This window comes from Archocentrus centrarchus, chromosome 8, assembly GCF_007364275.1.
Source record: "Archocentrus centrarchus isolate MPI-CPG fArcCen1 chromosome 8, fArcCen1, whole genome shotgun sequence".
Classification (NCBI taxonomy): domain Eukaryota; kingdom Metazoa; phylum Chordata; class Actinopteri; order Cichliformes; family Cichlidae; genus Archocentrus; species Archocentrus centrarchus.
In genome coordinates this window covers 7,382,368-7,396,305 of record NC_044353.1, presented here as the reverse complement: position 1 = coordinate 7,396,305, position 13,938 = coordinate 7,382,368, and the positions used below count along the sequence as shown (strand labels likewise).

The 13,938-nt window shown below is 47.4% G+C and overlaps 1 protein-coding gene across 1 annotated transcript in view; it reads right to left on the bottom strand.

Moving 5' to 3' along the window:
- Positions 1-13,938, bottom strand: part of cpt1a2b (carnitine palmitoyltransferase 1A2b) — a 67,982-nt gene that overhangs the window by 4,082 nt on the left and 49,962 nt on the right. The window contains exons 16-18 of the mRNA XM_030735138.1: positions 3,316-3,471; positions 2,473-2,586; positions 2,272-2,364 (exon numbers count right to left, since the gene is read on the bottom strand). Coding sequence (XP_030590998.1) covers positions 2,272-2,364; positions 2,473-2,586; positions 3,316-3,471 — 363 coding nt within the window. The remainder of the gene's footprint in view (positions 1-2,271; positions 2,365-2,472; positions 2,587-3,315; positions 3,472-13,938) is intronic.

Sequence of the window (13,938 nt, the reverse complement as noted above, 5' to 3'; positions counted from 1 at the left end):
GTCTTTGAGATTTCAGATGAACTGATGAACGTGAGTGACAGATCTTTTAAAAGGAAGTGAAAGCAATCGGTGAAATGGTACATTCTGTCCTTTGGTGCATTTCGTGGAATGAGGGTCATGGAACAGCCCTTGTGTAGACAACGTCAGAGCCTGTAGTATGAAACGATTCCATGAAAATCTGAAGTGTAAACTACATAAAAACACAATCCACCGCAAGCATTCAAAATCCTTCACCGTTCATGGCTGTGCCGATGTGCAACATTAGCAATGCTCCGAGTGTTGGTTTACTAAACACACACGAGCATGAGAGGTGGGCAAAAGCAGGGAACAGGGGAGATCTTGTTTTAAAATATTAGCATGTTGATACTTGGTTACAACAGCGGGCATTTCAGTGGAAAATTTCAGGCTCTAATTCATGGAGATGTTTTGGTTGGAAGACAGATTTTTCATTAAACCTGCACAAAGGAAACATAACCAGGAGCCAACGATGTAAATCATTTTCACTTGTTTCAGTCCTGTGGCTTCATTAATTAGCTTTGGATGTCAGTGTACTCCGAGCTGGGAGTAATCTTTGGAATGCTAATTAAATTTAACTAGTTGAACTTTTGTTTGGACTCTTGTACACAAACAATAAAGATGAAGAGACCAAGCACTCGTTTAGGGTTCTGAGCCTAGCAGCTAGAAACATTCCAACAATGCACGAGTGGCATCACATTGTTAATGGATCTGAGCCAGGAAAAATATTAAATTGGTCTGCAGAACACCAGCATTTTAGGACTGTTTGAGCCAAGATGGCCATCCTGCTGTTCCTGCTTTTGTTTGGTTTTCTTGTGTTCACACAAAAGGACAGTTAGTTTCACCTTTATCCTTGCATCACTTTGGTCAGTTATGAAACAGTAAACACTGTGGCCCTATTTGGAATATAGTTTGGAAGTGTTTGTCCAAGTGAAGCCAGACATTAGTGGAAAACCTTGGCCACAAATGTGCCAACTGGGAATAACCCAATTCTGAAAATGCAGCTGCACTTTTTCTTCTTTAGTACTGGTGAAGAAGTGCAAAGTCCAGAGTTAAACAGAGTCCAAGAAAGCAAATAGCCCTCCCCGGAGTGAGTGCCTGAGAGCCGTAGCAAAGGATATAGAGAGTGAGTAAGGAGAGCGCTCTCTTCCAACTTTATCGCTGCATTTTTATCCCCAAAGTTCACTCCATCCCCTTCCTTTATAATAGGCTAGTAGGGACAGAGTGGCGTTTCCAATCCACTATGAACCACACTAGTTCAATTTCTTTGCACATACTCGATGGCACAGTTCTCTGGGGCTTTCAAAATGAACAACTTTCCCACGTGAAAATACCCCCCCCACACACAGCTATCCATAATTATCCATTACGCCTCATTACTAAAAAAACTTTTAGGGTGGTCTTATCTTAGTATACAAATTTACTCCACTGCATTTTTAACTTCCTGTGACCTGAGTTCCTGTTTGCGATGCATTTTCAATTTCTTCTAGATATTTGTCGTTAGATGGACCTGATATGCATATAAACTAAGCTTCCTCTTTGAACAGGAAGTTGTACTTTGTTACATGGTTGTTACATGCTTTTATGAAAAAAAAAAATGTCCTCAGATGTGGATAATGGGATTATTTTATAGCATAACACAACAAAAACAACATGACTTAAAGTATAAAACACTATTGAGCAGAATGAAGTATAAGGTGCAGCAAAGCCAAAATGTAATGTCCCCATATGTGGATGCAGGGTCTCAGGTGGTTAAATTAACTCAGGTGGGACATCAACCCCTGATTTGGGACACACAGTTCTCAGCAACTTGACCTTTATTAAATTGGTGATATAGTGTCAAAAGTGCACAGTGGATAAAAGTGAGACTGAGTGCGGTTTTACTTACATGTCAGGCCCTGAGCCGAGCAGGCCTCAACCTTTTCCACTCACCTAAAGCATGCAGTGTTCCAGTGTGTGAGTGACAATATAGGTGACACACTATAGTACATGTGACCATTAATCCAGTGTGTGTGATTAGAATAGGTACTAATAAATGGTATAGAATAATGACAGTAAAATACCAATATCAGAGTGATTAAAAATATCCAACAATAGACCCGGATACAGGACTGTTCAAAGAACTCAAGTCGAGTAAGTTTCAGTCTACATGTACTGATGCAAGACAGTCCCAGCTGCAGGAGGCTCAAGCAGACAAAACAGTGTGAGAAATCATGCCAGCTGTTTGAACTCAGAATAAACAGAGACATTACTTACAGTCTGACTGCAGGAGTATTTGGAAGACACATGGAAGTTGATCATATCCTCACCCACAATGATGTATGAAACGCCATAACCATCATCAGCAACCTGACAGTGGACATGAGGTTCGCATTAATGCCTCACATCCCGCCCTCTGCTCTCCCTGTCTTCAAGGCCATAAAACACACACAACCAGAAGTAAAGAGTGTTACTCACAGGTCCGAAGCCACCCCCAAGCGATATGAAATCAGGGTGGTTCTTTAGGTCGAACAGCTCCATCTGCTGAACTGGAGTCTGACTGGTGGAGAGACGCCAAGGCTCAGACAGAACCTGGGATATGAGGGATGGAGTGATGAAGAACATGTGGAAGCACACATACACTGACTGCCACGCGTTTGATCAGCTGCTTTAAAAGGTCGATGTCTTCCCTTTTCTTTTTGTGGTGCTTTTAATTCTTGAATGTTTGTATTAAAAACTGTGACAGCCCCCCCCCAATTCTCACAGGACAGGTCATCTGTTCATGTGGTAATCACAGATTACACATCAGATGGGGTGGATCTGAGTTTGAGGGATACTGCATGCTCATATGTATTTCCCACATTGGCTTCACTTTTCAGACCTGGAAGCTACTGTTCATCCATCTTTATATACAGCAGTGTTCACTTTCTTTCTCCTCTGCCCACCTGACACAATCTGAACCTTTGCTGTTTGTGTTTGGTGATGTGTGTCTGTGGCGAGCACAGAAAGAACACAGGAAGCAATCGGGTTGATTAGATTAGATTCAACTCATTGTCATTGTGTGCACAAGGCACACAACGAAATGATCGTTCCAGATCACTCATCTGCGAGCATCTGCGGTCATGCAGCCAGAGACCGGCGCTACCTTTAGGCAATGTGGTTTAAGTGTCTTGCCCAAGGACACAACGCAGCGCAGGGACAGGGGCTCAAACCGGCAACCTTCCGGCTGCAAGGCGGGCGCCTACCCACTGCGCCACTGCCACAAACTGTTTACATGGAACAATATTCATTTACCGGGTTGGTGCTGTTTAATCTGCTTACTTCTTTGAGGAAAGGAGACTCCACGCCCAAGTACTTGGAAACAACGTAAAGGCAGAAGAGATGTCTGTCAATTCCAGCTCCAGTCATAGCCATTCGATAAAGGTTCTGGTGCTTCTCAGAAGCCAATCTGAAGAGGCGTCTGCATTCTTCTGCCGTCTGTTAAAACAAATCATAGTAAACTTTAACATTAACAACACTACAATTGACCCAGATGGTAGATTTATAATACTCAATTTATCCATCCAGAATACAGATTTATGTATTGCTAGTATATATGGGCCAAATGTTGATGACCCCTCCTTCTTCCATACCTTCTTCACTTCACTCTCTGATCACTCTGACGCCACACTTATAATAGGAGGAGACTTCAACCTGGTACTTAATTCAGATATTGACAGGCTCAGTACAGCAGTGAGTCAGAGGAGCTGGCAGTCTGCAGACATTCTTAAACAGTATATGATGGATTTTGGTCTTTGCGATGCTTGGCGTTCACATCACCCCACTCTGAGAGATTTTACTTTTTTCTCACCAGTGCACAAGTCTCACTCTCGCATAGACTATCTTCTAGTTAGCAGCTCCATGATGACGGATATCACAGACACCCAGATTCACCCTATCACTCTCAGTGATCATGCACCGGTGTCTATGTCTCTGACACAGAAAAGAGTCACACCACCAATCAGGAACTGGAGATTTAATACATCATTACTTAAAGAACAAGACTTCATTAATTATTTCAAAAAAGAGTGGGCAACATATTTAGAACATAATGATATGCCAGGAATACCAACATGTGTTCTTTGGGAAGCAGGAAAGGCAGTAATGCGGGGCAAAATAATATCTTACTGCTCGCATAGGAGAAATAAAGAAAAAACAGTTGTGTTAGAATTAGAACAGAAAATTCAATCTTTAGAAACAGCTTATGCTGCTTCACCACAAGAACATATAATTAAGAACCTGAGGAAACTGAAACTGGAGTTAAATGAAATAATTGATAAAAGGACACAATTTATGTTGCAGAGACTGCGTTTGGAAACCTTCGAGCATGGAAATAAATCTGGAAAATTTCTGGCCAACCAGTTAAAACTAAACAAAGAAAAAACAGCTATTTATTCCATTAAAGATTCAACTGGTAACATTAGTCATGACCCACAACAAATAAATAACTCTTTTAAAGATTTTTATGAAGCTTTATACTCATCACAGATTAATCCATCTGATGCTACCATTGAAGAATTTCTTAACAATATAAATCTACCAAAACTAGATGAGGAACAGGTCGCAGCTCTGGATTCACCACTTTCAATGTCTGAATTCCAGGAAGCCTTAAAGCATCTCCCAAATAATAAAGCCCCAGGCCCAGATGGTTTTCCAGCTGAGTTTTATAAAGAATTTTGGTCTGAGCTAGCACCCATTTTTTTCAGAATGGTGACTCAGATTCAGAATGATCAAACACTATCTCCAAATATAAACTCTGCTAACATTAGCCTGCTTCTTAAACCAGGCAAAGACCCCACACTCCCATCTAGCTACCGCCCAATCTCTCTTATTAATGTAGATCTTAAATTAATTTGCAAGGTCCTGGCCAGAAGATTGGAAAATATTACTCCACTTATTATACATCCAGACCAAACAGGTTTTATCAAGGGTCGACATTCAGCCAATAATACACGTAGACTAATAAACGTAATAGATTATTGTTCTATTAACAAATTAGAAACCACAATTATAACTTTAGATGCAGAGAAAGCATTTGACAGGGTAAACTGGAAATTTTTATTAGCAGTCTTACACAAATTTGGATTTGGTTCATCCTTTATAAACTGGATCAGAACACTATACAGCTCTCCAAATGCACGTGTTAGGACAAATGATATTATTTCCCAAAGCTTTAATCTGCAGAGGGGTACCAGGCAGGGCTGCCCACTCTCTCCCTCTCTTTTTATCATTTTTATTGAGCCGCTTGCAGCAGCAATACATCAACATGCAAATATTAAAGGGATTCAAACTGAAAATACAGATCATAAAATAAGCCTTTATGCTGATGATGTATTACTTTTCTTTGGGAGTTCACAATCCTCTCTTCTGAAGACAATCTCACTAATAGATAAGTTTTCATCTATATCAGATTACTCTATCAATTGGGCTAAATCAACAGTTTTGCCTTTGAATTGTAACTTTCAGAATACCTCCCGGACTCCACTAAAATCAGGTAATATTAGATATTTAGGCATCAATTTTTCTGCCAGGCTCTCAGACTTGGTACGATTAAATCATATCCCCCTGTTCAAAACAATAGAGGATGACTTATCCCGTTGGAATAGTTTACCTATATCACTGATGGGGAGAGTTGCCGCCATTAAAATGATGGTTTTACCAAAAATTAATTATCTATTCTCACTGATCCCTAATAAACCTTCTGTTGCTTGGTTTAAGTCATTAGACTCAAACATCTCAAAATTCCTATGGAAAAACAAACCATCGCGAATTAGTTTGAAAACTTTACAAAAGTCAAAACACTATGGCGGTCTAGAGCTACCAAAGTTTTATTTATATTTCTTAGGCAGTAGATTGCAGTACATTTCAAAGTGGATCAAATCGAATTCATTAGACAACCCATGGTTGGATTTAGAGCAGGCACTCTGCGGAAAAGTAAAAATCTCAGATCTACCTTTCATTAGCCCCAGTATTAAGCATCATAACTGCTTTAAAAGTCTTAGTATTAACACCTCCCTGTCAGCCTGGTGGGAATTTTTAAAAAATAACTAAGTCTTCACTTATCCCCTGTAAATTAATGCCCATTTGGAACAACCCAGATATTTGTCAGAAAAAGAAAATGCTGAATTTTCCATTATGGCGTGATAAGGGGATAAATAAGTTAGAACATATTATCCAAGATGGAAACCTTATGACATTCCATGAACTTATATTAAAATATGGAATGGGCAACAGTAGATTTCTCGAATATCAACAACTGAAATCTATCCTGCAGGGAAGATTTAATCTCAATCAACTGAATTTAGAAATACCTACATGGGTATCTGAACTTCTAAACCTCCGTACCCCCAAATTGTTATCAAAATTATATAAATTAATATTCAAAACTGATTATTCATTCTCCCTCCCGATTACAAAATGGGAAGGTGATCTTGCTATCAGCCTGGACCAAAACTTCTGGACAGAAATATGCTCAAATATCTTCAAAATGACTAAAAATCCCCAATTACAACTTATACAATATAAAATTCTCCATAGAACGCACTATACTGGACAAAGGATGTTCCAAATGGGCCTTACACACTCAAACATATGCACCCACTGCACAAGCAATTCAGAGGAGAACTATATGCATGCTCTGTGGTCTTGTATTCCTGTTCAGAAGTTCTGGCAGAGGATATGCGAAGACTTATCTACATGGTTTAGCTGTCGTGTTCCAACTTCCCCCAGACTGTGTATTTTAGGTAACGTTAATGAATTAGTGATGGAGTCATATATATCACACATAGTTCTTACCGCCTTGTGCATTGCTAAGAAAACTATCTTCATGAATTGGAAATCAAAAAATAAACTGTATTACTCAATACAGAAATCTACTATTAGATCATGTTAGCTTAGAGAGAATGTCTGCTTCTGCTAAAAACCAATTGGATGAATTTGACTCTCTCTGGTTCCCACTGATCAGCTCCATTACTTAGTGGGGGTGATTGGCTGAGGGCTCTGCTCCTGGTGTGCTTTGTGGGCGGTCTGGGGCAGACTCCCGGGGCCCGTGTGTGTCCGATAGCCCCTGGGACTGTAATCCTGCGGCTGCCTTCTTGTGGCGTCCGTGTGCTTGTCCTGGTTGATGGTGGTGGGGGGCTTGGGTGGGTGCTGCCTTACGGTCTTTGGGTGTGGCCGGGGTGCTTGGGGTGATGGTTGCTGGCCTTGGCCGGATTGGCCGGTCTTCTCTGTGGGGCTCGGGGCGTGGGGTCTGGGGCCTGGGGCCCTGGGATCGCGCCGGCTGCCGGTGGGTCCCCCCTGGTGCTGGGGGGGGTCTCTGCTGTCCCGGTGCGCCACCAGGTGGGGTGGCATCCCGGCCTGCGTCGGGATGTTCGGTCCGTGCTTCTGGGGCTCTGAGGTGCCTGCATCGTGGGGTGGTGGGGGTGGCCGTCGTGGAGTGGCTGGGGTGTACGGGGCACCGTTTTCCCAATTCAGGCCAGTTTGTCTTGTCTCTTGTTTGTGTCCCTCGTTGAGTGAATGAGTATCTGGAGTGGAGCATGCTGCCCTCTGTGGCAGGGGCTGTGGTGCTGATCTCGGGCGCTGCGGTGCTCCATGGTGCTGTCACTGGGGCCCCGGGTCCACCTGCGCCTGCCCTGTGCTGGGGTGTGGGGAATCGGGGTGCCTACTGAGCCAGCGGACAGCTGGCTCTCTTACTCCAGGTTTCCTGGTCATGAGCCCCCCCCCCACACACGCACATATACACACATATACAAACTTCATGTCGTGTGGAGAGGCCACGTGCGGAACCGCACTTACCTCTCCATTTTAATTGCATTACAGACATTACAAGTGACAATACACTCTGATACACATAGGACCTTGGGGGGCAGGCATGGGGATGATGAGAGGGGGCCACTGTGATGGCCCCACTCTGGTCCAGTCTAACGTCAGCCCCCCAGTTTTAATGGCACTTTAGACATTAAGGGCTTTGAGGGGGTGGTGTGGTCGAACACCCATGGATGCTTGAGGCACAGCTGTCCCCTCAATTTTAACTGCATCTTATACACTTCATGCATTCACAAACATAAAGCCATACATTTCAACATTTATAATTTGGGTGGGGGGTGGGGTGGGGTGGGCCATCCCACACCCGGATTTCCTGCACCTCACCCGGGGTGGGAGTCGGGTGGTGCTTCGGGTGCCGGGCTGGCAGCATCGTGGGGTCGCTGTTGGACCGGGTGGGGTGTCTACTTGCCCTGGCCTCAGAGGGTGGATAGATGTGGATGAATGTGCATTTGTCACAGTCCTCGTGGGTGTATTTGGGTGGGTAAATGTGTGTGGGTAGGGTTTTGTGTGTCCTGCCGCCAGCCTGCACGGGGGGGCTGGCCTCTGGGGGGACCGGATTCCTGATGCCTCGAATTCCCTGGGGCCCTTGCTCCTCGACTGGGGGGGCTCCATCTGGGACCTCCTTCTCCCCTCTGCTGGGGTGGGTATGCGGTTGTCGCTGGAATGTGCGGCCGCGGGTTTTCGTGGCTCTTGATGGGCTGCGGATGGCTCGGATTTCCTGGGTCCTTCTCTGCCTGTCTCTGGCTCCTTGTGGGCGGAGCGGCGGCTTTCTGCCCTCGTTGGTAAGTGCATTCCATGACACAGACACTAACGCAATCACAGCATAACAAAATTGTTGTTCTTATACAACCAAGCTTCATTTTGTTGTGCCTTTTCCACATAGTTATTTTTCCAGGTATTGCTTGTTCTGTTTTGGTATGTTGTCTTTTTTCTGTTTTTTTTGCAGTTGCAGCATTTGAATTGTTTTGGTTAGTGTAGTGGTGCTCTGTCCTCTTTTTCTGTTTTCTCCCCTCTCGCTCTCTCTCGCTCTTTTTTTTCTCCCCCAGCCTGTCAACTGGAATTAAATGTATATGTACACAAATAAATAAATAAATGAAATAAAACAAACAAACAAACAACAAAAACACAAAACACAAAACATTAACAAGAAAAGCTTATAGAGACTCTATAGAGCTTATCTTGGAAGAATAAATATGTTTGGCACAACAATGCATTCAGATCACAATTCTGCTTGCAAACAGTGCCAGACATGACAGGCTTTAAAAAACAAAACAACAAATCATAGTTTTTATGATCAGAGGGTGGTTATTATGAAACAAAATGATTAGGCTGTCTTGGGAAAGCTGCCTCAGAGCCTGACCTATCCTCTCTGAGCTAACCAGTAATCACAGAGTCCTGCGGTGTTATGAAGAAGAAGAAGAAGAAGAAACAGCCTTTATTGTCCCACAGAGGGGAAATTTGGGTGTAACAGCAGCCGCAGTTATTATAAATATAAATAAAGATATAATAATTCACACTATTTGTCACGGCTGTGTGCGGGCAAGGCAGGGAGGACCCCAGTGCAGGACACGACGAGAGCTAGGTTCAGTGAAGATTTATTGGTTGTGCTACACAATACACTCAAAACATGAAACTAGAAACTAGAAACTTGAAGACTCGAAACTCGAAGACAAAACACACAGCGAAAACTGCCGAGGACCCGAACAAGGAACAGAGGGAAAACAAAGGGCTTAAATATACAGAAGGGGATTAGGGCAAGTGGAAACAGCAGGGGACGACAGGTGAACCAAATGAACCTAATGACAAGGGGGAGCAAAACTAAACACAAAGCACAGGAAACAGACCGTCAAAATAAAACAGGAACTGAGTACACATAACAGACGCAGACCTAACACTGAAAACTTAAGGGAACATACACAAAAACAAGGGAGACTAAACAGCATACTCAAAACAATATATAAGAAACACAACCTGAAAAATACAACAAAAGAAAGCTACACAAAAGAAAACTCAAAACGCTGGGCCACCGGCCCAGGATCATGACAGTACCCCCCCCACAAGGGCCGGCTCCAGACGGCCCAAAACCCGAAAACAAAAAGCCACACCAGGGCGGGCGGCGGGGGACCAGGACGGAGGGCTCGAGACAAAAACAAAACAAAATCCCCAGGAGCAACAACGTCCAAAAAACAAACCAGGAACGAAACAGAAGGCGGCAGCACACGGCTGGAAAAAAGTCCAAACAAAAGAAAACACAAGTCTGGAGGCCGACCGCGTTCCCAGCGGCGGTGGAGAGGACGAAGGCGAGCAGGGGGCCGACCGCGCTCCCAGCGGCGGCGACGAGGACGAAGACGAGCAGGGGGCCGACCGCGCTCCCAGCGGCGGCGACGAGGACGAAGGCGAGCAGGGGGCCGACCGCGCTCCCAGCGGCGGCGACGAGGACGAAGGCGAGCAGGAGGCCGACCGCGCTCCCAGCGGCGGCGACGAGGACGAAGGCGAGCAGGAGGCCGACCGCGCTCCCAGCGGCGGCGACGAGGACGAAGACGAGCAGGAGGCCGACCGCGCTCCCAGCGGCGGCGACGAGGACGAAGACGAGCAGGAGGCCGACCGCGCTCCCAGCGGCGGCGACGAGACAGGACAGGAGGCTCGGACAGAGCGTGACCTTCCAGCACGGGTTCTGGCTGAGCAGCACACACAGGCTCTGGTGCAGGACCCTCTGGCTCATGGCGCTTGGGCTGAGCGGAACCCTCCGGACGCTCGGACTGAGCGGGTCGCACGGGCTCTGGCGCAGGACCCTCAGGACTCTCAGGACGCTCGGACTGAGCGGGACGCACGGGCTCTGGCGCAGGACCCTCAGGACTCTCAGGACGCTCGGACTGAGCGGGACGCACGGGCTCTGGCGCAGGACCCTCAGGACTCTCCGGCGGCTCGGACTGAGCGAGACTCCCTGGCTGCATTGCAGGGCACGCAGCCATCTCCTCCGACGACTGGGGCTGCTTTGCAGATGGATCGGGTGAGTCTGATGGTGGTGGTGAAGACAGATGAAGTGCAGGTGCAGGCTGAGGCGGAGCAGAGGAGGGAACTAAGGGAGTGACCAAAGGGACCGAAGGGGAAGGAGCTGAGGTGATAGGAGGGAGTGAGGGGACTAAAGGAACCAAAACTGAAGGGACCGAAGCTAAGGGAAGTGGAGCTGAGGGCGCTAAAGGAACTGAAGCTGATGCTGAGGGAGCTGGGACCAAAGGGACTGGGACTGATGCTGAGGGAGCTGAGGGTGCTAAAGGAACTGAAGCTGATGCTGAGGGAGCTGGGACCAAAGGGACTGGGACTGATGCTGAGGGAGCTGGGACCAAAGGGACTGGGACTGAGGCTGCAGGGGTAACCAAAACTAAAAGAGCTGACTGAGTGGGAGGCAGAGCTACAGGGGTTGACTGAGAGCTGGGGAGAACGGAGGCTGGAGCTACAGCTGACTGGGATAGAGCGGAGGCTGGAGCTACAGCTGACTGGGATAGAGCGGAGGCTGGAGCTACAGCTGACTGGGATAGAGCGGAGGCTGGAGCTACAGCTGACTGGGATAGAGGGAGAGCCACAGAGGCTGACTGAGTCCCTGCTGCTGCAGCTAACGCTGAAAACTGATACAAAGGCTTGGACCTAGCTGCCCCCACCCAAGTAACAGGAACGGGTGCAGAGGTCAGCCCGTCCGTGGCTGCCCCCACCCGCGGAACAGGAACGGGTGCAGAGGTCAGCCCGCCCGTGGCTGCCCCCACCCGCGGAACAGGTACGGGTGCAGGGGAAGCTGGAGCTAAAGGAGCAGGGCGAGCAGAGGGAGCTGGAGCTAAGGGAGCAGGGCGAGCAGAGGGAGCTGGAGGCTCCGAGGCGGCTGATGCAGGAGCTGAAGGCTCTGATGCAAGGTGAGCGGAGGGAGCTGGGGCTAAAGGAGCTGGGGCTAAGGGAGCTGGAGCTAGGTGAGCGGAGGGAGCCAAGGGAGCTGAGGGAGCAGAGGGAGCCAAGGGAGCTGAGTGAGCTGAGTGAGCTGAGTGAGCAGAGGGAGCTAAGGGAGCTAGGGGAGCAGGGCGAGCAGAGGGAGCTGGAGCTAGGGGAGTGAAAGGGACCTGAACAGGGACTGAGGCTAAAGCAAAGGGAGCAGGAGCTGTGGGTGCTGAAGCTAATGGCTCTAGGCGCAGACGTGGGGCTGCTGCAGGCTGTTGGCGTGGAGGCTCTGAGACGGGCTGCTGTGGAGGCTGGCGGCGAGGGGCTGCTGCAGGCTGCTGTGGAGGCAGACGGCGAGGGACTGCAGCTGGCGGCTGTGGAGGCGTGATCCGCTCGATCCGCTCCGGTGGCGGTGAAAGCGTAGAGCAGGTAAGGTGATGGGTATCCGGAAGAAAGAGAGGTGATGCGGCAACAGCTTGAAGCAGGGAGGACAAATCCACCTCTTTAACAGGGTGGCCAACGCGAAACAGTTCGTATTGCAGATGGTCTCGGAGGGAAATGATTGAGTGAGCCAGGGAAGCTGTGGTAGGGCACTCCTGAAGCCAGGGCGTGGAGGAAATGAATCCACCGCAAAAGGTGAGTTGCATAAGTCTCTCACACTTGTCCGTGGCATTTAAAATCCGCAGAACATAGTCCATTAACTTAGGAACTACTTCCTTCACCTCCCTTAAAATTCCATTAGAGTCAGTTTTAGGAGGGGCATGCAAAACGTCTTTGTCTTTGGCTGACGTAGAGACAAAAAACGTGGGGCCTGAGTCTCCAGACAGCTTGGAAAACTCACTTCCCTCTGTGGTCAAATTATTGGGAATAGCTGTAGTAAACTCAGTCTTCGAATTAAGCAAAACAGCGGAGTTACTCACAAATTGCCCGGTGCCGCCACACATGGGTGAGTGAGCAGAATTGTCCTGATGCTGCACAGTCTGCGCAGTGACACCGAGCTGTTGCTGTGCAGTGCTTATCGGTGTGGCCGCCGAAGGCTGCCATTTCCCTCGTCGAACACCGCGCTTCTTTCTCCAAGAAGCAGGCGGAGGCTGCGACGAGGTGACAGACGGCATAATCCGCGGTGGCGGCGAAGAGACATAGCCACCCAACGTGATCGCCGTCGGAACGGGTGGAGGGGCTGCAGCTGTCGGTGCGATCAGCTGCCGTGGCGAGGCTTGGGCTCGATGCTGAGGTGGAGCATGACGTTGCTGGGCCTTTTGCCAGCTGGCCGGCCCGCCCAGGGCCAGACGAGTGCCGGTAAACTCAGATCGGCGCTCCGGGGTGAGCCAGGGCTTCCACCTGATCTGTTCATTGTGGTAATATTCTATCACCGTATTGCGCTCCTGAAGATCGTAGTCCGCGGGGTCCATCTCGGTTCGGGTCCTACTGTCACGGCTGTGTGCGGGCAAGGCAGGGAGGACCCCAGTGCAGGACACGACGAGAGCTAGGTTCAGTGAAGATTTATTGGTTGTGCTACACAATACACTCAAAACATGAAACTAGAAACTTGAAGACTCGAAACTCGAAGACAAAACACACAGCGAAAACTGACGAGGACCCGAACAAGGAACAGAGGGAAAACAAAGGGCTTAAATATACAGAAGGGGATTAGGGCAAGTGGAAACAGCAGGGGACGACAGGTGAACCAAATGAACCTAATGACAAGGGGGAGCAAAACTAAACACAAAGCACAGGAAACAGACCGTCAAAATAAAACAGGAACTGAGTACACATAACAGACGCAGACCTAACACTGAAAACTTAAGGGAACATACACAAAAACAAGGGAGACTAAACAGCATACTCAAAACAATATATAAGAAACACAACCTGAAAAATACAACAAAAGAAAGCTACACAAAAGAAAACTCAAAACGCTGGGCCACCGGCCCAGGATCATGACACTATTAAGAAAAGAATATATATAAAATCAACAAACAATATTAACCTTAATACTACTAATAATAACACTAACACTATATACAATGTACATGATGTGCCTGTGTGTTGAACCTTAACAGGCCGGACTATTTACAGTATATTATATATTATCCTACATTGTGTAGGTTATTGTGGTTTTTGTTGGGAGCAGTGATGGTTATAAAGTCTTACAGC